This window comes from Vairimorpha ceranae, assembly GCF_000988165.1.
Source record: "Vairimorpha ceranae strain PA08 1199 chromosome Unknown NODE_2, whole genome shotgun sequence".
NCBI classification, from domain to species: domain Eukaryota; kingdom Fungi; phylum Microsporidia; family Nosematidae; genus Vairimorpha; species Vairimorpha ceranae.
This window is the reverse complement of record NW_020169297.1, coordinates 1-19,920: the sequence shown is the minus strand read 5'-3', so window position 1 is coordinate 19,920 and position 19,920 is coordinate 1. Positions and strand designations below refer to the sequence as shown.

Here is a 19,920-nt window from a genome sequence, read left to right as displayed (position 1 = left end):
TTTAATTACATTTTTTATATATTTGGTAAAAATTTTCTAGAGACAAATCTAAAACATTACTATTACCATTAACAGTTTTTTTTAAACTTTTAAACCAAACTTGTGGACTTTCAAAGGTTTCGTTTGAAAAGTATATTTTATACTGTAAATCTAAATAAAAAATAGCATAATCCTGAGCAACAAAGTCCGGGAATATCCCGTGTGTATAAAATAGCAACAAGTTTTGCAAAAGTAACTTAGTAACTCTATAATTATAAATTTCTTGATTTTTAATATTTGATAGTATTTTATTTTCATTTATATTATACGTAAAGATGACATTATGTATTTGAACAGATATCAAATCTCTAAGGGTTTTTTCTTTATATTTGTAAATATTAAAAAGAAATTTAAGATATAGATTTGGATCTGTAATTTTATAATCTAAAACTTTTATATAATTATTATGAATATTTATCAAAAATGTATCAAATTCAATTTGCAAATAATTGTTTTTTAATTTCAGTATGCATTCATTACTTTTGTTACCTGAATTATCATGTTGATTGACGTACTTTTGCAAATCGTAAAGTAACAAAAGACTTCGATTTTTTATCAAAACATCAAATTCAGAAAACGATAGGTTGTTAGATTTTTTTTCAAATGTTAAGAAATGATCTTGTATAAAGAATTGTAAATCTCCTGCATATGAATCAAATTTAACAATATTATTTTTTATACTTATAAATTTAAAGGTAATATTATCGAACATAATTTCTTTTTTGTTCCTAAAAAATTTTTTATCTTTAAATGCACATTCAATAATTTTAAAAAAATTATTTTCACTCATAATAAATTCTAAAAATGTTATATAAACCATCGGAGAAGGAAAAAACAATATCGCTTTATCATAGTAATTATTTTTTATAAAAAAACTGATGTCTTGTTCATTTTGTAACGTAAAGTCTCTGTTAACATTTTGTTTTTCTTCAATCGTACAATTATACAATGAATACCATCCATCATCAAGAGAAAAGTGTAAATCTTTATATTTTGAGTTTAAAGCTAGAATAAACTGATCTAAATTAAAAGTGCCGATATTTTCATTCGCTTCAAACTGTAAATTGTCAATTATGACTTTAAAATTCAAATAGCCTCCATCAAAAACTAAATCAATTTTAGATTTTAAGCTTTTAAACTTTTTATGTAACTCAAACAAATCGAAATATTTATTCTCTAATTTAAGATAAGTAGTAAACTTACCAAAAGTAAAATCTTTTATGTGTATATTTGAATCTATAAGTACAAATTTCGGATTAACAAGTTCTCCACACAATGCTATCTTATGCTTGTCATTTAAAATGACAAGATTTTTTTCAACTTTAATGCTATCAAAAAAATCCAAATTTTCTTTTTCTAAATATATTTTAATTAATCTTTCTAAGTAAATGTCTTTAGCAGAATTATCAGGATATTCTGATAATATTTTGCTGGTATATAAATTTTCAAGGCTGGCCTTTACGTTCCAAGAAGGTGAAACAGTTAACTTTAAGTTTTCAAATACAAAAGCTAGTCTATTAGCAATATCCTCATAATAATTAAAACTATCGATGTTTTTAAACACCGATAAATATTGAATTCCTATGTCCATCAAATACAGCAATTCAAAATCAGAAATTTTTTGTTTAAAAAAATCTATTAACTTCTTCCTACATTCTATCTCTTTGGATTTGTGATACGAACTTAACTGTAGTTTAAGCTCATTTAATGAATTCATAATAAATAATCTGATAAAATTTTTGTAACTATTTTGATTAAATTCTTCATCAAATTCAGAAATAGGGAGACGTATCTTAGTCATTTTTAAAAAGGGGAATTAAAGAAAAAAATTTTAAGTTTACAAATAAAAATTTATAACAAACTGTTTACTACTTGTTAATCCTTATAATAATCTTTAGAAATGCTAAAAGGATTGTATTTATATTTTTTAATATGTGCATAAAGGCACTTACAAGTAAAAACAACCATCATGCAAAAATATATAATAAGGACTGGTGTATAAACTGGAATATTGAAAATACTAAAGCACGAAGCAACGAGTCCACCACAAATAACCTTTGTACAAAACATCCAATAATCAAATTCAGGAAGATTTCTTGTAATAGGCTTAAACTGATTATCTATAAGTTCACACTCAAAATTATCTTCGTCTTCTTGGTCATAATTTTCAAATGGATCTGCAATATTATCTCCTTTGGGTGTTAAAAATAAAATTGTACCATGAATTAGATAGATTCCTAAAATATAAGCTACAAGATAAAAAGAATCAGAAATAAAAATTTTGAGAAAAAAAACAAATAAAAGAGTTCCTGTAATTGTCCATCTAACATAAGTTAATGGAGCTAGTTGATCTAAATATATTTGTAAAAGAGAAAGAGAATTCATTTGGATGTTATGGGTAAAAATAAAATAAAAAATATAAAATGAATTTTTTAAAAAAAACTCTCCCACCGGGACTCGAACCCGGGCCACCAGCGTGACAGACTAGCATGCTACCACTGCACCATAGGAGATCATTTTATATCTCACATGTAAAGGTTCTCCTATATTTTTCCTTTTTTATTTGTTTATAAAAATGCCCCCAAAAGGAAGTTATGAAATCACTACATTCCATTTTGAGTTTTGCATTATTTTTAAAGGGTTTTTTAATTTATAATGAAACCTATGATCAACTGAATGAAAACAACAAGTATGTAAATAATTACCGAACTAATAGCTCTTTGTGCTTTCTTACAGATCAGCTGTATAGTGATTTTATATGGAAACATATCCCTCTTAACATGAAAATATCCGCAACTAATTTAACTAGTATTTTTTTATTGTGTATCGATTTTATTTCGGAAGCAAATTTGTATGCAATTAATGCTATATTAAATTCAAAAAGCAATAAAAAAAATAAATTAAATGTTAAAGAAATTTGTAAAGCTGAAAAAAAAATGAATTTATGTGGTTTGAACAGAACAATAAGAAAAAAAAACTTCTTTGAAGGTAAGCAAAAAAATTTTTATGATGTTAAGAATAAAGGAAAAAGGAAAGAAATTGTTTTTTCAAAAATTGATATCTTTAAAAAGGTCGATGAAATTCATTTCTATGTATTTACTAATGATTTTATAAATAATCTTGATCCTATTAAGATTCAGCAGTTTATGAATTACGTAGCAAATTTCAACTTTTTAAAAAAGATCAATAAACGTTGTATCAACTTGTTTTGTCAAAACCAGCTCATAAAAATGTCAATTGCTGAGTATTTTATTTTGGGGATATGGTCATTTTTAAAAGAAGTTGATGAGACAACTTTGGGTAGTGGATTTCAAATAACAACTAACCATGACTGCTATTAAAACAATTTTCCATAAATTTATCTTTCTTATTACTACAATGCAAAAAGCTATGTCTAAGGTTATAAATCAAAATATGTTCTTTCTTGTAGAATGAAAAATATCTTAATTAGTGTATCTTCTATCACTTTTTACAAACATTTGCCGATTTAAAAGACTAAGCATGATAAAGTAATAATTAAATTTTTGTTTTTTGAAAGTACAAAAATGTCACAAAAGTTATTTAATTTGAGCACAAAATATAATTTGGCTACTTTACGAGTTTTATAGCTAATAAATCTATACACTTGCGATTTTAGTATAAAATAGCAACCTAATTTTTTTAAAACTAAAAAAGTAATAACATAGACTGACAAAAATAGTTCAAAAAGTCAAACTTATTCAAGTTTATATCACATGGATCGCCTTTACAAATTTTAAAAAATCTTCTTTTATTATTTAATTTTTACTTTACGCCAGAGTTCAAGAATTATGGTACAACTTTACAACATAAAAATAAAATTTTCGTCAGTATTTGCGCGTCCTCTTTCGTAATTATAGCCACAGCCAATAATAAGTTTATCATTATATGAAGTTATTTTAAGAACCCCATGATTATTTTTAAAAAAAATTTTTGATTTAAGTTTGTCTTCTTCTTTCCATCTACTAACTATACCATCACTTCCTCCAGTATAAAGATAATTATTATAAATAATAGAATTTACAGGATAGCATTTTTTTGTATTATTTAATATTTCAAAATGCGCATTAACAATAATCTCATCATTTGTAAAAATATTAAGAATTTTCAGCTTGCCTTCAATATCCCCAATATATAATTTATCTGCATTTTTGTACAAAGATCTAATAATTTTTTTATTCACCACTTCTTTATAAATCTTTAGAGTTCTTAAATCATAAAAACCTATTTTAAATCCAAAATTAAGAATTAAATCATTATCGCTTAATATAGAATTATATACTTTATTTTCTACATTAAAAAAAGTACATTGACCAGATCTATCAAAAATACAAACCCTCTTTTGAAATCCGCATAGTAAAAATGCATCCTTATATGTCTCTATTGTAGATATTCCTCTAAAATTAAAATTTATTTTATCAAAAGATTTTGTATTTGAATTTTCAAAATTTAAAAAGCCTTCTGTGTCTCCACAAACTAGATTATTTTTCCATAACATTTTTAATATTGGGGAAAAATTTTTAATTTTGTACAATAAAACTTGAGTGTAGAAATCATACACGTAAACAAACCCGTCCCATGAAGATACATAAATTTTGCCATCATTTACTAATATATCGGTTATTGTATCTGTAGGGGTATCTCGAAATTTTATACAAGTCATGCAAGGGATGCATACAAAAAAAATGGAATTTATAAAACCCTGCATGAATAAAAAAATAATTAAAACAATAGAACTTATAAAAAAGTCATACGCGCAACCAATTATTTTTAATACACTAATAAATAATTTGAGTTATCTAATGGATACTTGTAAACCATTATACGAGATAAAAGATGATTGGTCAAAAATTTTGATATACTGTGTAACACCCAATCGTATCCCCAACCAAGGACTTGATTCAAAAATTCTTAATTTATTAAAGAAAATGAGAAATGAAAAACTTGAAGATGAGTCAAATTTAAAATTATTAATTATTTTGTATTATATGAAAAATAGAAATCTTAAATATTTAAATCATTTAATTGTTTTTGAACTAATAAGTAATTACATGGGAATTAATGATTTTTATGATGGATTGATTTTATCAATATTTTGTTCAGCAATTAATGCAAATTTGTATGGTTTTGAACAAAATAAAAAATACAGAGATGATACCATTTGTCATCTTTTGAATACTATAAAAAATTATAATTTGAGTTCTTTAAATATTTATATTGCTCTTCCACTTTTTATACAGTATGATGTTCCATATGCTATTAATGATTTAGATATTCAAAATGACTTTGCAACATTTTGTAAGTTAGAAGCATTATGTTTCTATGCAAAATATTCAAAGGATGAGACTAAATTAAAAGAGTTAATGCCTAAAGACGACATTTTTATAAAAGCTTTTTCTGAGTATATAAATAAGATATTTGTGATTCAACAAGAACATTTTAAATGTAATTTGCGACTGGAAGATAGAAGTATTTTTTATAAAATTGAGGATGCTTATTCCAAGTCTATAGATCGACAAAAGTTTAAAAATGATTTATTAGAATTTATCACTAACCTTTAGATTTAAAAATCGAAATTTAATATATCTTCGCCTAAACTAATTATTTGATCAATATCTGCAGAAATTTCTTGCAAGTGTTTTTCTAATTCCTTTTCATTTTTTAGTGACATAAGGGGCATAAAATAAATTTGCTTTCTGTCTTTAACTCTACATTTCTGCGTTTTAATATTTGTTGTGTTATTTAAAAAAAGATTGCGAATGTTAGTTAATTGTATAAATTTCAACGACTATTCGTAAATGCAGATTTATAAAATTGTATGGAATAAAAAATCTTTAAAAATTCACACTATACGTAGACTAAGGCATTTGTTTGAAAACTTATAAAAATCATTATTAGAATGAGGTTGACGTATAATTTAAAATTTGTTGTTTTAGATAAGAAAATATTCAAAATGAACTTTTTTAATTTATTTCTGTATTTTTATCTTGTAAATTATATCTTTTAAAACACATATAAAGAAGTGTCCCTGAGGATACAAAAAATAAGCTATATAAAGATAAATAATCGATTTTAAAATCTAACCAAATATCAGATATACAAGATGATGAAATATTACAGATCATAGAAATAATACTGCGCTCAAAAGAATCCACTTGCATTGATAAATATATTGACATTTGAGATGATAAAATATTTAAAAGAACTAAAATATAAAATGGCAAAGTTAGTAAAGCAGTTTTGTTGTTGTATGTACTATTTTCTACTACAGCAAAACATAAATTAAAAGGAATATAACATAAATTATATGTAAATAAATAATTCCATATTGATGATATAGAATTTTTAACTCGATGCTCAAAATGTACTGTGGAAAATGCGTTAAAAAGTCCAGAAAATGCCGCTGTAACTATTGCCCATGAAAATTTTTGTGTTTTATCATTTTCAAATTGTATAAATATTCCTAAACTAATTAATGCTTTTCCTAACCACTGCCATTTATTATATTTTGTACTCATTAGATACATTGAGAAAATAGATACAATTAAGATTTTTAAAGAATAGTAATTATTAAATGTAATTGACGATATGTTCATATATATTGACAGAAAATAGAATACTGATGCAAGATTAAATCCACCAGTAATAATCAGTACATCGCGATTGTAATATACTAATTTATTAATTTTAAAATATGCTATTAATAAATTACAAATATTAGCAAAAAAATATATCAACATTCCTGCTTTAATATTCTTAAAATATGTTCGTGCTATGACTAAAATCGTGGTATTAATAAACGTATCAATTATACAATAAAAAATCAGGAAACCATACATAAATTATGGGTTATAAATTATTTAATTTGACCATAAAAATTATGAAGATTTACAAATTAAAAAAGTTTTGTACAAAATAACTAATAGTGTAAGCTGATTTAAAATAAATTGCTTTTGTGTTTTTTTTCATATAACCTGATTTTAAAAGGAGTCACAAAAACATTAATAATAAAACACAAATATGATTTTTTTTTAATTTCTATTTTTACTGCTCATATTTTGTAATAATTGATTTTTTACAGGATGTACAGAAAAAGACTTGAAGACTTATATTATTTTTATTTGAGCAAGATACAAACATTAAATGACGTGAGGAAAATTTATTGTAAAAACTAAGTTTTAACTTGAATTACATAAAAGTAATTTTAATTTTTTTTTGTAATTGCAAATTAATTTAAAATTTTACTCAAAAAAAACAAATGTACTTTTATTAGTTAAATTAACTTAACTTGATTATTTCTTAGCAGACGTAGTGAAAAAAGATAGTCTTTTGCGGTTTTTTAATTAACTATTTTTTAACGTTTATTTGCGTTAATCTAAACGTTAAAGTACAAAACGGATCTATTATGTTGAATACATACATTTTTTTGCCAATTATAAAAAGTTGCATAACAATTTTCATACAAAAAAATTAATATTGCATAATTAAATTATGTCATAATCTTGATTAATTTTTTTACAATTATAATTATTTTAACAAACATCTTATCGATTTTTTATTATTACAATAACAGAGACCATAAATATCGTTTTTTGCCATAATTTTTATTTATATTTACTTTTTTATTTTTTTATATGCTCCATTGCAATTAACAAATGCTAAAACTTGTAAAATATTTTAATGAGTCGCTTTACACTTTTTAAAAATACAACCTTAAAGACAGCATATTGTATCTTACTAACTTTTTTAAAGTTTTGACACCCTTAAAATGCGAGAAATAATTACTCTTCAAATTGGACAATGCGGAAATCAAATGGCAACAGAATTCTGGAAATCAATTCTCAATGAGCATAATCTTGATAGTGATGGTTCGATTCTATCCAACCAAGATTTGAATGACAGAAAAGATATATTTTTTTATGAATCTGATGATAATAAATTTATCCCTAGATCCGTATTGATCGATCTTGAACCTAGAGTTCTTTCTCAACTATCTCCCGTTTTTAATCGGGAAAATATCTTTATGCCTAATGAGGGAGGCGGTGCGGGCAATAACTGGGCACATGGATACTACATCGGTCAAAAACATAAAGATGATGTTATGGAAATTGTTAGAAGAGAGGCAGAAGGATGTGATGCTTTGGAAGGGTTTTTTGTTTGTCATTCTATCGCAGGAGGTACTGGATCTGGCTTTGGATCTATGACTTTAGAACAGCTACGAGATGAATATCCAAAAAATTATACACAAACGTATTCCATCTTTCCTAATAATGAAGAATCTTCAGATGTTGTAGTACAACCTTATAATTCTATATTGACATTACAACGACTTTATGAATTTTCAGATTGTGTTATAGTTATGGATAACACAGCTTTAGGAAAACTTACTTTAGATTCTCTCAAGATTGATACACCAACTTTTAGACATATTAATTCGTTGATTGCCACAGTCATGAGTGCATCTACGAGCACAATGCGCTTTCCAGGCTATACTTTTTCTGATTTTGCTTCTTTACATACATCGTTAGTTCCTTTAAAAAATCTTAAATTTGTTGTGCCATCCTACACGCCGTTTACATTCGAGTCAATTAGTAAAATAGTTCGTAAAACATCTTGTGGTGACGTTATGCGTCGGTTGCTTTTGCAAAAAACAAGACTTGCCACATTTGAAAATTTTAAAACTACATCTGCAATTTCTATATTAAATATTCTTAGCGGAGTTGAAGACGCATCAGATGTACATAAATCAATTATAAAAATAATGGATAGAAATTTAATTCATTTTGTACCGTGGATGCAACCCATTTTTAATGTATGTCTTTCTAAACAAAAAAGCAAGGCATCGCGGGTATCTGGATTATCCTTGTTGAATACAACAGGTATTTCTCATTTATTAAATAAGATTATCGGACAATTTGATAAATTAAGAAAACAAAAAGCTTTTATGGATATTTACAAAAAATATGGTATTGAAGTAGAAAATTTTGATGAATGCAGAAATAATATATTAGGAATAATAGAAGAATATAATTCTGCTGAACACACTTCATACCAAGAGCCAGAGATGTAACGAAGATAAAAAAGATTTAATAAACAAATAGTTTTTACATTTTATTGTTGACCTTTGGCTTGTTTCAATAATAAAATTTAATATAATTTGTTAAAAAATGTATGTTTTAAATTTATAACAATCTACTTCTAAATCTTTTCTCCAATACATTCTAATATTTATAAGTAAAACAAAGTTTTTGTTCATTGTCGCCTTTCATGCCTAGTTATTGTTGCGGATAAAAATTTAAAATAAATGATTCTTAACTTTTAAATCACAACATTAACAATTTTTTCATTTAGCATTGCAACCATGTTTTTTTAATAAAATTTTCAATTAAGATTCAATCATTTTAAGAAGCATATTAACAGAGATTTGCATTTTTAATTTTGTTTAAATCAAAAAAAATGCTTATATGGTATATGAAGCAACACAAACAAATTGTTAACTTATTACACATAATGTTCTTTTAATAACTTTGTTACACTTTAATGCATTAAATTTATTATATTACTTCACGGCAAAAAATAAAAAACAATAAAATACATATTAGATATTTAATTAAATATATCTACTAAGTGACTTAGAAGCATTATTTATAACAGAAGCAACCCCTTTAGGAACTTTCATTCCTTCTGTTGCTTCAAAACTTCTTTTTGGTAACAATTCTAACATTTTTTCACTTTTATTTTCCACGATCATTCCTTGATACACAAAAATATCCATTAAAAGAAATATAACATCGTATTTTTTATGTACTACTTCTTTAGTACAATTTTTTATAACTCGCTTTAATGCATAATTAAATTGTTCAAATGAATTTCCTAAAAATATCTCATTATTGTCAGCATAAGAAATTAGTACAGAAATAAGTTCTTGCTCTTTGTAACAAAATACAAGATAATCTTCATAAAGAAATAGAGAATCTTTTTCTAAAGAACATTTAGTTAATATTTTATTTAGCTTTTCTTCTGAAATGTTAAATACTTTTTTTAACAAAATACTGCCTTTAAAATCTGAAATGACTAAAGCATCAACATCAATAATATTCATAAAAAGGGTAAAAAAATATTTATTTCCACCAGTTAATCGGCCCTAAACCGGAATCTTTAATAGTAGCAATAAGACGCCCGTGCTTCTCGTCATATCTTACAACTTTGTATTTAATAACATCATTGCTTTTTATGTAAAATCTGCTATTTTTATAGTTCCAAACCCAAACAAGACTTTTGTTTTTATTTTCATCATAAACATAAGTTATCTCAGAGTTATCAGGAAGATATTCTATTGGTATATATATTTTGTCATAAAAATGTATAGATACAAAAATTCCATTGTCTTTTTGATCAGAAATAACACCTTCTAATATTTCGTCCTTTAAAAATCTACAAAAAAAAATATTAAACTGTATTTTATACAAAATGAAATCTTCTACACATTTTCTTTCTATCACATCAAAATTTTTACTTATAAAAATACCAATTCCCATCTTGCTGATATATTTATTTCTATATTTCTGATTCAAAATATTGTAAATAGCCAATTTGACATCTTCTGTTGATGGATAAATTTTAATACAATCTTCTATTTCTGACTCTACAAACATAAGGAATAAAATTCAGTTTATTTAAACAGCAAAAAAATTATAATTTTTGATTAATAGTAATTCTACGAGAATAAATTATCTTTTAAAGAACTTTGTTTGAATTTAACAACAAACCCTATGCAAAAAAAATATAAAAAAAAATTAATGCATAAATTTAATAATATCTCCTACCCATAAATGGCCTCTATTAAAGGACCAAAAAGTGCGTTGTCTGATTTTATAGAAGAACATGGAATTAAAATTAATTATTTAGATAAGAGAAATTCAGAAGATGTTATGCCGACAATAGATAGAAAAAGAAAATTAGTTAAAAAAACAAATAAAAAGATAAAGCCATTTGAATTTAGTAGTAAAGATTTACATAACGTTTCACTCCAAAATATTTTGATATCACGTATACTAAAAAACATTAACTCCTTTACTCTTAATGACTCGCATCTGGAAATGATTTCGTCATATCTTAGTAAACATAGAATGTTTAATGTTTTTTACTTTAATAGCTTAGTTAATCTTTGTAAGAACAAACTTATTATATATGACTGCTCAAATATTAAAGATGAAGAATTTATAATATCTAATCACAATCTAACTTGTTTAGAATTATATCAATGCGGACAGCTTACAAATAGTACATTAAATGATATATTGAAACAACAAAATAATTTAAAAGAGCTTCGTATCACCGGTGGATATTTGATTACTGAAATTTTGTTACCATCTAAACTTTATATTTTAGATTTAAGCAATTGCAACAGACTGTCTAATTCTATTATTGTTGAAATTAATAAGAAGTATAAAAAACTTGATGAATTAAAATTGTCATATTGTTATAAAATTACTGATGACGTAAAATTGAAAACATCTGTCAAAAGACTGTTTGTAGAAGAAACCAGGATATCTGAAAATTTTTATTTAAAAAAAGAAATTCAATCATTATCTTTTAAAAACTGTTGTCTTATAAATAGTTTAGATAAAAATTATAACAATTTAGAATATTTAAATTTGGCAAACATTACCACTATTAATAACATTAAGATTGGAAATAAATTGAAAAGCCTTGATATTAGTAAGTGTTATAGTCTTAAAAAATGGTTTTTTGAGAACATATATAAATTAATTAATTTGGAGTATTTAAATATTTCTTATTTAGATTTTGATTCATATGACTTTTTGCATAAGCTAAATAGTATTAAAGAATTGGATATTTCCTGGTGTTCTAATATTACAGATGAAATTGTTATTTCATTAATGGAAAAGACAAAAATAGAAAAAATATATGTATTTGGTTGTTTTAATTTAACAGATATTACTGCTAAATTTTCTTATAAATACAAAGATACAGTTACAATTGTAGGAAATCATGCTGAAACAAGATATTTGATACAAAACTCCTAATTTTTAAGATTTTTAAAAACTATTGCTGCTGTTTTTGCTGAAAGCTCACTGATTTTATAGTTTTCAAATTTTTTTCACTAAATTCTTTTGGTAAAGTAACTTTTTTTTGTATGTATAATATATAGAAAGCTAGATATGAATCTAAAACTGTCATCTTATAAACAACTTTTCGAGCTTCTAAAAAGCAACTTAAATTACATAAATAAATAAATATATTCTCAAAGTTTTCTTTTGGTAACAGAAAGCAATTAACCACACTTTCTAAAAAATTAAAGAACGATAAATATTTGCTTAAATCAGATGTAACAAATTTTTCTTGGGTAAATCGCTTAAGAAAATAAGTGTAAATCTCAGAAGCAAAAAATCTTTTTTGATAAAATGCTCCACTTTTTTCTATAGAAATTTTTAAAAGATTTATAACCGCTTCAATTTCAAATTCGTCGGGTATGATTGATATCTCGTCCCATAACTTAACAAGCATGGGAAGAAAGAATTTATTTTCTTTTTGAATAATAATTTTGCCTGGATTGTTTTGTTTACTATTTTTTATTAAATAAGAAAATATTTTACTTATGACTCCATATTTTATTTTCCTTATACGACTAGAATCCAAATCAAAATATAAAATTTTATCAAATATATAGAATAAATCTTCGTTGGTTAAGTTCTCTTCGACTTTAAAAAGCTTAAAAATATTGTATGCTACTGTTTCGTCTCGAATTTTATCAAGAAACTTTAAACACAAATCATTAATTAATTTTAAATCTGCATTCTTATCAATTTCATTTAATTTATGGCATGAAATTATTATATCGTTAACGTGATTATCAAAATTGACATCTTTTTTTAGGGATTCTATACAGTTTTCAAACAAAATTGATTTTTTAGTCTTTTTATATACTTTTTCTAGTTCTAAAAATAAATGTTCAGAAATCTCATTTCTAAACTTTATAGCAAGTTCTTTTATATTATATTTAATCTCTATTTCATTTCGAATTTCAATTTTTTCCAGATATAATTTTAAAATTTCATACTCCATTATTGGTTTTTTAATTCGTCTAATAAATATTTTTAACTCTTTTATTTTATTAGACTTAGAAATTATAGATAATGAATGTTCGTTTATAGGCATTAATTCTAGTATAGGAGAACAAACAGTGTAATTCATTTGTATTAATTCAATAACATACTCAACATTATATTTACTATAATATAAATTTTTCATGGTTTCCCAAAAATCAACTGTAACATCCAATATTTTTTTCGTAGCCATTTTATTTATTACCATAAATAATGTCTCTCTTTCATTTACAGTCAAAAAATTAACTTTTTTTAATTTAAAGACAATTTGTTTTTGCAACAAAATATATTCTTCGGTATCTAATGTACAATCTCCTAATACTAAATTTTGTAAAAAAAACATCAATTTACTATCGTCAAATAAATCTTTACATAACCAACTTGTAGCCTTTAGATCGCTTCTATCTACATTAATTAGTGCTTTGTACAATATATCTTTTCCTACATCAGAAATATGCAATTTACATACAAGCAAATAATTAATAATAGACAAAGTTTTTTTTACATTAGAGGATAAAAGCAAAGATAAATTATAAGACATAATTCCAGGAAGAAATTTCTGTAAAATTTCTTTGTCTAATGAATAAATTATTATTAAATGTTCATCGTAAGTCAGCTCTGTTTGTGACAAACGTAATATAAAAGCAATAGTCTCACTTGTCAAATCTTTAAAACACAAAAATTTTTTTTTCGCTAGCTTAGTATTTATATTTTGTACATAATCTAAGGAGTTATATTTATAGATTTCATTTAAAAACTTTTCTTTTTCCTCGTTATAGCTTTTACAAAGCATTTCTAAAATTTTGTCTAATAAATTATCTTTTTTCTCTTTATTTTTTATGCAATCACAAATAAGATTCAAAATTTTATATTTTAGCATGAAGGGAAAAAAATAAAAGTAGAGTAAATACGAAATTTTTATTATTGATTAAAAAACTATTTTAAAGCTACCAAATAATATTTATTAGATCAATTATACAGTTTGCAATTTCTATTATAGTTAAACTTTACTATTGCTGGCAAGTTTAATTCTTTTATTTTCTTTATTGTATCATAATTCGATTATCTTTAGTAAAGCTGATATTAAAAGTATGTTATTAGAAAATTTAAATTATAAAATATTACTACACAGATTTATGACCGTCAAATAAATTTTACAAGAAACCAATTCCTATTTAATGCGTCATAAAATCCAAGAATCTAATATTTTAAGTGCATTATTAAGAAGATTGGGATTTTTAATTAAATCTTCTAATTTTATCATAGAATTTTGAACAAAATCATTCAAATTACCTGGATCTATAGGTAGGGATAGCATTTGACTAGCAGGATGTATGCAAAATGGCATTTTTATAAGATGTATTAGTGATTTCGTAACTTCGCTATCAATTTTTAGGAACATCTTGTCATACAATATCTGTAAAAATTTTTTATCTTTAACAAATTTTTGTGAAGTTAAATTGCTTTTTTCTACAAACCCTTGATCTATTAAGTAAGGTATGTATCGCATTAAGATTTCTGTGTATTTATCACTGTACATACAACTTGCACATACTTTTTCAATATAACTTACTATATGTCCCCTTATTTCTTCAGAAAATTTAGATGCATAAGAATCAGTCACCCAACAATGGACGCCTCGTCTACCTGAAAATACAAAGCACAATTTTTTAAAACCAAGTTCTTCTTTTAAAATATACTCTAAAAGTTCTACTGATACTTTTATTAACGATATACACCTTTCACAGATATTTTTATCAATACAACACGTTCTATTATAATCTGTCAAGTCAACATCAAAAACAAGCTCTTTTTCAACAGCTTTTTTTATTTTATTTTTTTCTGGTTTTACATCGTACACAGCCCCTATATCAATCTTTTCAAATGTTAAATCATTAAGTCTTTTTCTAAAAGATTCATAATCACTGAATGTTTGATATCTTGTGAATATACCATTCTCTAATGTAAAAGAAAGCTCTCTAGTAGAATTTATTTTTAGCCATTTAAATATTTTTTTAGATGGAAAAAACCGTTCATAATATAATTTTGAATAATAAGAATTCATGGGCTTAAAATAAGAATTTATTTATTTTTTAAAAATACATAAATCTTGTTTAACACACTGTAAATCTTCTTGTGAAATTGGCTCTCCATCATCAATTGTCATAATAGAGCTTGTAATATCTGTAATTTTTTTTACTACAGAAGGTTTCTTTATTAATTGCGTACAACAGAATAATATCTTCTTTGTTAGATTTGTATTCCAGGCACCGACTATATTAATTTTAGATAAAACATAAAGAAATTTCTTTCCTAATTTTGTATCGGCATAAATAGTATATAGATTTACACATATCTTATAGAATAAAATTTGTGTGCCATTTTGCTTTTTAGAATTTTCTATTAAATACAATACACGATCGATAAAATATTTTTCTGATTTATCTAGATTTTCTAATACTGGACAAAATGCATCTATTAAGTAAGAAGAATCTTCTAAAAAATATTCATGAAAGAAAACGTTTAGATATTGTTGTATATGATCATCTTCTTCTGTGAAATAAAATGATAGTGCAAATATAACATACTTTAAAATTAAAGACTCATCCAATATTTGCTGAGATAAAATCAATTTAGAACCTGGAATAAATACAGAAGCATCATTCGTATTTATTTTTTCAAAAAAAATCTCTTGTGCAAAAAGACGATACTTATCACATTTAAGTTTAAGGGATAGATCTACAGACATTTCAAAAAAAAATTTACATTTTTTTCTGTAACTTTTAAATAATTCAAAAATATCATCATTAGATTCAATTAATTGATAAAAAAATAGTAATTCCGCTATCAATTGATCTTTTTCTAGATTTTGTTCTTGGTAAGGTAAAACTATTTCGTTCATTATTGCCTCGTGGATTTTATTTACAACAACAGAATATTTAAAAATATATTTACTAATTTTTAGTGCAAAAATAGGAAAAGTATCTATATGTTTATGAATCAAAGCACCAAACATTTTGTCTCCACTTTGTGGATCAATTTTATACACAATTTTTATTGCTTCTTCTAAAATGTCATCTTCGGCACCATTTTTTATTGATTTATAAATTGTACTATTAATTATTTTTCTAGATTCATCGTCAAAAAAATCATAAAAATTTAATATCTTGAACATAATCTTACATTTTTCTTTTTTTTCGACATCTTCTTGTGCATTTTTAATAAAGTTATATAAAATTTCTACATATTTTGAAAGTTCCAATAAATTTAGTTCATCCTTACTTTTCGTATCTTCAATATGTGACAGATAGAAAAAGTAAAATAATAAATTACTTAATGAAGAATCTTCAAAAACTTTAATTGGATCTAAATTAAAATCTAAAAAATTTAAAAGTTGTTTTATAAGCTTTTCTAATAGTTTAAAAGTACTTGGACTATATAAGTCGTCTATCAAAGCGGTAAATTCGGTGGGTAAATCATAATAAAGTAAACAACAATTCACAAAAATTTCTGTACTATTGATTTCCCGTTCCGTAAAAGCTTTTTTTAATAAATACATTTTTTTATCAGATCTTATTTCTCTAATGTTTATTTTTTCTAACATTTTTTTATAAAAAATATTTCTAATACCTAAATTTGTATCAGAACATCTTTCAATTATGCAGTTATGCGTAAAGAGATTTATTTCAAGATTTTCAAATGCTATTTTTCTACATTCATTACTTGGATCATACCTTATAATATTTTTAAATAGACTAATTATTTTCGTACTTTCATTTAAATCAAAATTTTGATATCTACACAAAAAAAGTATTGTTTCCTTTCTTACACTTTTTTCTTTATCAAATAATCTTTCAGAAATTTTTATTAAAATTTCAGTACTTATTTTTTCATTTATAAAATTAAAGCCTGATAAAATATTTAAAAGAAAGATAATATTTTTCCTAACTCTAGTAGTCTTAGAATTTACCAGTGATATAAGATGGTCAAACAGCTTTAAAACAGACAATTTACCTTCTTCTTCAAGAACAATTTCATCGAATAGTCTTTTTAAAAAAAGCACTATTTTTGTAGGAATTTTCGACTTTTTGCACAATAAAATAGGGTAAATCACTGAAAGAAGAACATCTAGTGAATAGTTCTGACTTAGGAGAGATATACAAGTTCTGAGATTTTCTATAAATTTTTTGTTATCACAAATTTGTATTTCATTAAATAAAATTTGTAATTTTTGTATCTGCTTTTCTTTACCTTCTAAAATATTCATTAAGGGCAAGAAAATGTTAATTTTAACTTATTATTGAGGGTAAGAAATGAACAACATAAAAAATACCAACAATAAAATTAGAGCTAAAATAGTAGAAGATCTCTCTAATAATATTTCTGAGATAAAGGAAGCTATTTTATCTATAGACAATGAAATAACACAGAGTGAAGAAATAATTACTAGTTCAATAAACTTGCTTTATAGAAATTGTAATTCCAAATAAATACATTAAACGAAAGTTAAAATAAATACAATTTAAACTTTTTCGGGTTGTTATTTAGTTTTACAATAAGTTAATATGTATTAATTTTTTTTAATATTTAATTTGTTTGTTTTATAGCAACAAATTGTTTTTAACATATTAAAATCTAGTATGATAAATGGCAACCATTTAGTGTAATAAACTGCTATCATTAGACCAGAAAATTTATATAATACTATTAACAACCATGTTTTGTGTCTTCACATAAGTGCTCTTTTAAAATATAAAAAATATCAATTTTTTTTAATGTGATTTATGCAATTTTAAATTTTTCAATTTTTACCCCCCAAAATGGATTTTGCTAAACGAAACTACACTGTACCACCATTTAAGGAATATAAATTATCAGCCTGTTTAACACCTTCAGATAAGAATCCCCAGCCACAGATTTACGAGTCTAATATCTTTGCTCAGAATCATGTACTTGCAAGGTCAAAATTTTTTAAATTATTAAATGACAAGTACAAACTTAAGCCGAGTAAATTAGTTTTACTTGATGCTAAAGAGGTTAAAGAAGAGGTTACTGGAGAAGTAAAAAATTATGGTATTAGTTTCGTTTTTAGGTGCAAAAAAGGACTGCAGAATTCATATAGAGAATTTAGAGCAATTTCACGTGTTAGTGCTCTTGATTTTTTATTTAGAGAGGCAGCTATTCGAATTAGATGCAAAAGAAATGATATTTTTGTTATTGAAATTAAAGAACTAGCGGATGATGAAATTAAAACTGGTAAAGTAGCAGAGTTTAATCAGAAAGATCTTAAGTTTCCTGTCTTTAGAAAATATTCCAATACTAAAGACTTATACGTACCAGTTGATACTAATTTAAGTGATTAAATTTATTTATTTTTGGCACTTTATACAAATATTCAGTGTATTTTATATTTTTACCAGGAATTACAACCAATCCTAAATATTGGCGAGGTGATTGTAAAGGAGTTTTTGTATCTTTAAATTCTTCACAGTCATCAATCATAGCATTACATTCATTATCTACCATTATAAGTGTTCCTTCTAGAAACGTTTTATCCTTTGTAAATATTTTAACTCTATAGTTTAAAAATTGCTTATCCATAAATTTAGGGCAGAAATTCTATTCACATGTGTAGTAATAATTTAATTATATATTTTTTTTAAAAAACGGCGTACTACTAACTTATTACTTATTAGACAATGTACAGATTTAGGTAAACATTGATCTTTACTTCAAATTATTATTAAATTCAAATAAAACAGTAAAGTCTAAATTACACAAACATTTAACTTATATGCTTTTATCAACATTGTAATTTTTTATTAAACGTAATTTTAAAGATACAAAAAATCTGTAATTTTTTTGATCTTAATTTTCTTAAAAATTTTTAAAAATTTCCCCTATGGAAAGGGAAAGAGGAAGATTTACTTCACTTAGATTTGTATATCTATTTACATCAATACTTTTTTATTTTTTTAATAAACAACCCCAAACAGTTACATCTGTCAAAAAGACAAATAAAAAGCATAATGTTGTTATTCCATATTCTATTGCTGATATCCAGGATAATTCTTTCATTTTTGTAAATGTATCGGAAAGTCTATCAGAACATCTTTTTAAAAAATGCATTTTATGCAGAAATATTGCTTACATTAGGATATTGAATTTAAAGCAGGCAGAAATATTTACTCAGCTTAATCTTACAAATCTTGAAGGTATATTCTTTTTTAAAAATAGAAATGAAATTTACGATTTAAAAAATAGAAAATGGATTGCAAAAAAATATAATGATGAAAAAATTATGTGCTGGGATATTTATTTTTTAAGTGAGATTTTGAGATTTAAAGCTTTTTTTGTCGATCGCAATATGAAAGGCATTGAGTTAAGTATTTTAAGTTTACTGATTAAAATTGTTTTACAACGGATGGTGTTTTGAGATAAAAAAGGCATAAATTTATACTATATTAAAATTTTGATAAATAAAACTACAGTCAAAATAACTATTTTTTTATTTAAACACGTATTATTTTACGAATAACAAAACAATTTGCTTTTCTAAATTTTATATTATATTAGTGCTTAACATAAATTAGGGTTTAATAAAATAATAGAATATAACATCCCCCCTCCAGACGGTTAGTCTCATTCACCATAATTTAAGACACCAATCCCTTTTAGATCGTAATGTCTCTTTTTAACAAATCTTCCATTCTCTAACCTCACAATGTACGAA

At 24.3% G+C, this 19,920-nt stretch overlaps 17 protein-coding genes and 1 non-coding gene across 18 annotated transcripts; 7 read left to right on the top strand and 11 right to left on the bottom strand.

Annotated features, from left to right (window-relative positions):
• Position 1: 1 nt before the first annotated feature.
• On the bottom strand, positions 2 to 1,840 carry AAJ76_200018081 (golgi protein; the record flags this gene model as incomplete). The annotated part of the gene is made up of 1 exon (XM_024474474.1): positions 2 to 1,840. One exon carries the CDS (start codon positions 1,838 to 1,840, stop codon positions 2 to 4), a length of 1,839 nt encoding a protein of 612 aa, XP_024332246.1.
• Positions 1,841 to 1,914: 74 nt separating this feature from the next.
• AAJ76_200017497 (rer1 protein) lies at positions 1,915 to 2,424 on the bottom strand (the record flags this gene model as incomplete). Its single annotated transcript, XM_024474470.1, has 1 exon — positions 1,915 to 2,424. The coding sequence occupies one exon, from the start codon at positions 2,422 to 2,424 to the stop codon at positions 1,915 to 1,917; it is 510 nt and encodes a 169-aa protein (XP_024332245.1).
• A 57-nt stretch (positions 2,425 to 2,481) lies between these two features.
• Positions 2,482 to 2,552, bottom strand: AAJ76_200017369. Its single transcript has one exon. It is a non-coding gene; the product is annotated as a tRNA-Asp (tRNA).
• Positions 2,553 to 2,633: 81 nt separating this feature from the next.
• On the top strand, positions 2,634 to 3,380 carry AAJ76_200017287 (hypothetical protein; the record flags this gene model as incomplete). The annotated part of the gene is made up of 1 exon (XM_024474467.1): positions 2,634 to 3,380. The coding sequence occupies one exon, from the start codon at positions 2,634 to 2,636 to the stop codon at positions 3,378 to 3,380; it is 747 nt and encodes a 248-aa protein (XP_024332244.1).
• Positions 3,381 to 3,859: 479 nt separating this feature from the next.
• On the bottom strand, positions 3,860 to 4,720 carry AAJ76_200015201 (wd40 domain-containing poly + rna export protein; the record flags this gene model as incomplete). Its single annotated transcript, XM_024474456.1, has 1 exon — positions 3,860 to 4,720. One exon carries the CDS (start codon positions 4,718 to 4,720, stop codon positions 3,860 to 3,862), a length of 861 nt encoding a protein of 286 aa, XP_024332243.1.
• Positions 4,721 to 4,763: 43 nt separating this feature from the next.
• On the top strand, positions 4,764 to 5,618 carry AAJ76_200015157 (dna-directed rna subunit e; the record flags this gene model as incomplete). Its single annotated transcript, XM_024474455.1, has 1 exon — positions 4,764 to 5,618. One exon carries the CDS (start codon positions 4,764 to 4,766, stop codon positions 5,616 to 5,618), a length of 855 nt encoding a protein of 284 aa, XP_024332242.1.
• A 402-nt stretch (positions 5,619 to 6,020) lies between these two features.
• AAJ76_200013025 (nicotinic acid transporter) lies at positions 6,021 to 6,896 on the bottom strand (the record flags this gene model as incomplete). Its single annotated transcript, XM_024474440.1, has 1 exon — positions 6,021 to 6,896. The coding sequence occupies one exon, from the start codon at positions 6,894 to 6,896 to the stop codon at positions 6,021 to 6,023; it is 876 nt and encodes a 291-aa protein (XP_024332241.1).
• A 929-nt stretch (positions 6,897 to 7,825) lies between these two features.
• On the top strand, positions 7,826 to 9,127 carry AAJ76_200012095 (tubulin gamma chain; the record flags this gene model as incomplete). Its single annotated transcript, XM_024474433.1, has 1 exon — positions 7,826 to 9,127. The coding sequence occupies one exon, from the start codon at positions 7,826 to 7,828 to the stop codon at positions 9,125 to 9,127; it is 1,302 nt and encodes a 433-aa protein (XP_024332240.1).
• Positions 9,128 to 9,667: 540 nt separating this feature from the next.
• AAJ76_20009762 (coatomer zeta subunit) lies at positions 9,668 to 10,159 on the bottom strand (the record flags this gene model as incomplete). Its single annotated transcript, XM_024474534.1, has 1 exon — positions 9,668 to 10,159. The coding sequence occupies one exon, from the start codon at positions 10,157 to 10,159 to the stop codon at positions 9,668 to 9,670; it is 492 nt and encodes a 163-aa protein (XP_024332239.1).
• A 19-nt stretch (positions 10,160 to 10,178) lies between these two features.
• On the bottom strand, positions 10,179 to 10,712 carry AAJ76_20009209 (dna-directed rna polymerase subunit e; the record flags this gene model as incomplete). Its single annotated transcript, XM_024474529.1, has 1 exon — positions 10,179 to 10,712. One exon carries the CDS (start codon positions 10,710 to 10,712, stop codon positions 10,179 to 10,181), a length of 534 nt encoding a protein of 177 aa, XP_024332238.1.
• Positions 10,713 to 10,889: 177 nt separating this feature from the next.
• On the top strand, positions 10,890 to 12,107 carry AAJ76_20009031 (f-box domain-containing protein; the record flags this gene model as incomplete). The annotated part of the gene is made up of 1 exon (XM_024474527.1): positions 10,890 to 12,107. The coding sequence occupies one exon, from the start codon at positions 10,890 to 10,892 to the stop codon at positions 12,105 to 12,107; it is 1,218 nt and encodes a 405-aa protein (XP_024332237.1).
• A 19-nt stretch (positions 12,108 to 12,126) lies between these two features.
• AAJ76_20005854 (hypothetical protein) lies at positions 12,127 to 14,067 on the bottom strand (the record flags this gene model as incomplete). Its single annotated transcript, XM_024474506.1, has 1 exon — positions 12,127 to 14,067. The coding sequence occupies one exon, from the start codon at positions 14,065 to 14,067 to the stop codon at positions 12,127 to 12,129; it is 1,941 nt and encodes a 646-aa protein (XP_024332236.1).
• Positions 14,068 to 14,370: 303 nt separating this feature from the next.
• Positions 14,371 to 15,252, bottom strand: AAJ76_20004669 (dna primase small subunit; the record flags this gene model as incomplete). Its single annotated transcript, XM_024474499.1, has 1 exon — positions 14,371 to 15,252. The coding sequence occupies one exon, from the start codon at positions 15,250 to 15,252 to the stop codon at positions 14,371 to 14,373; it is 882 nt and encodes a 293-aa protein (XP_024332235.1).
• A 21-nt stretch (positions 15,253 to 15,273) lies between these two features.
• AAJ76_20002467 (condensin complex subunit 3) lies at positions 15,274 to 17,454 on the bottom strand (the record flags this gene model as incomplete). Its single annotated transcript, XM_024474480.1, has 1 exon — positions 15,274 to 17,454. One exon carries the CDS (start codon positions 17,452 to 17,454, stop codon positions 15,274 to 15,276), a length of 2,181 nt encoding a protein of 726 aa, XP_024332234.1.
• A 46-nt stretch (positions 17,455 to 17,500) lies between these two features.
• Positions 17,501 to 17,677, top strand: AAJ76_20002420 (hypothetical protein; the record flags this gene model as incomplete). Its single annotated transcript, XM_024474479.1, has 1 exon — positions 17,501 to 17,677. The coding sequence occupies one exon, from the start codon at positions 17,501 to 17,503 to the stop codon at positions 17,675 to 17,677; it is 177 nt and encodes a 58-aa protein (XP_024332233.1).
• Positions 17,678 to 18,007: 330 nt separating this feature from the next.
• On the top strand, positions 18,008 to 18,550 carry AAJ76_20001913 (60s ribosomal protein l18a; the record flags this gene model as incomplete). The annotated part of the gene is made up of 1 exon (XM_024474475.1): positions 18,008 to 18,550. One exon carries the CDS (start codon positions 18,008 to 18,010, stop codon positions 18,548 to 18,550), a length of 543 nt encoding a protein of 180 aa, XP_024332232.1.
• On the bottom strand, positions 18,534 to 18,788 carry AAJ76_20001133 (hypothetical protein; the record flags this gene model as incomplete). Its single annotated transcript, XM_024474428.1, has 1 exon — positions 18,534 to 18,788. One exon carries the CDS (start codon positions 18,786 to 18,788, stop codon positions 18,534 to 18,536), a length of 255 nt encoding a protein of 84 aa, XP_024332231.1.
• A 301-nt stretch (positions 18,789 to 19,089) lies between these two features.
• AAJ76_2000831 (hypothetical protein) lies at positions 19,090 to 19,623 on the top strand (the record flags this gene model as incomplete). Its single annotated transcript, XM_024474521.1, has 1 exon — positions 19,090 to 19,623. The coding sequence occupies one exon, from the start codon at positions 19,090 to 19,092 to the stop codon at positions 19,621 to 19,623; it is 534 nt and encodes a 177-aa protein (XP_024332230.1).
• Positions 19,624 to 19,920: the final 297 nt, after the last annotated feature.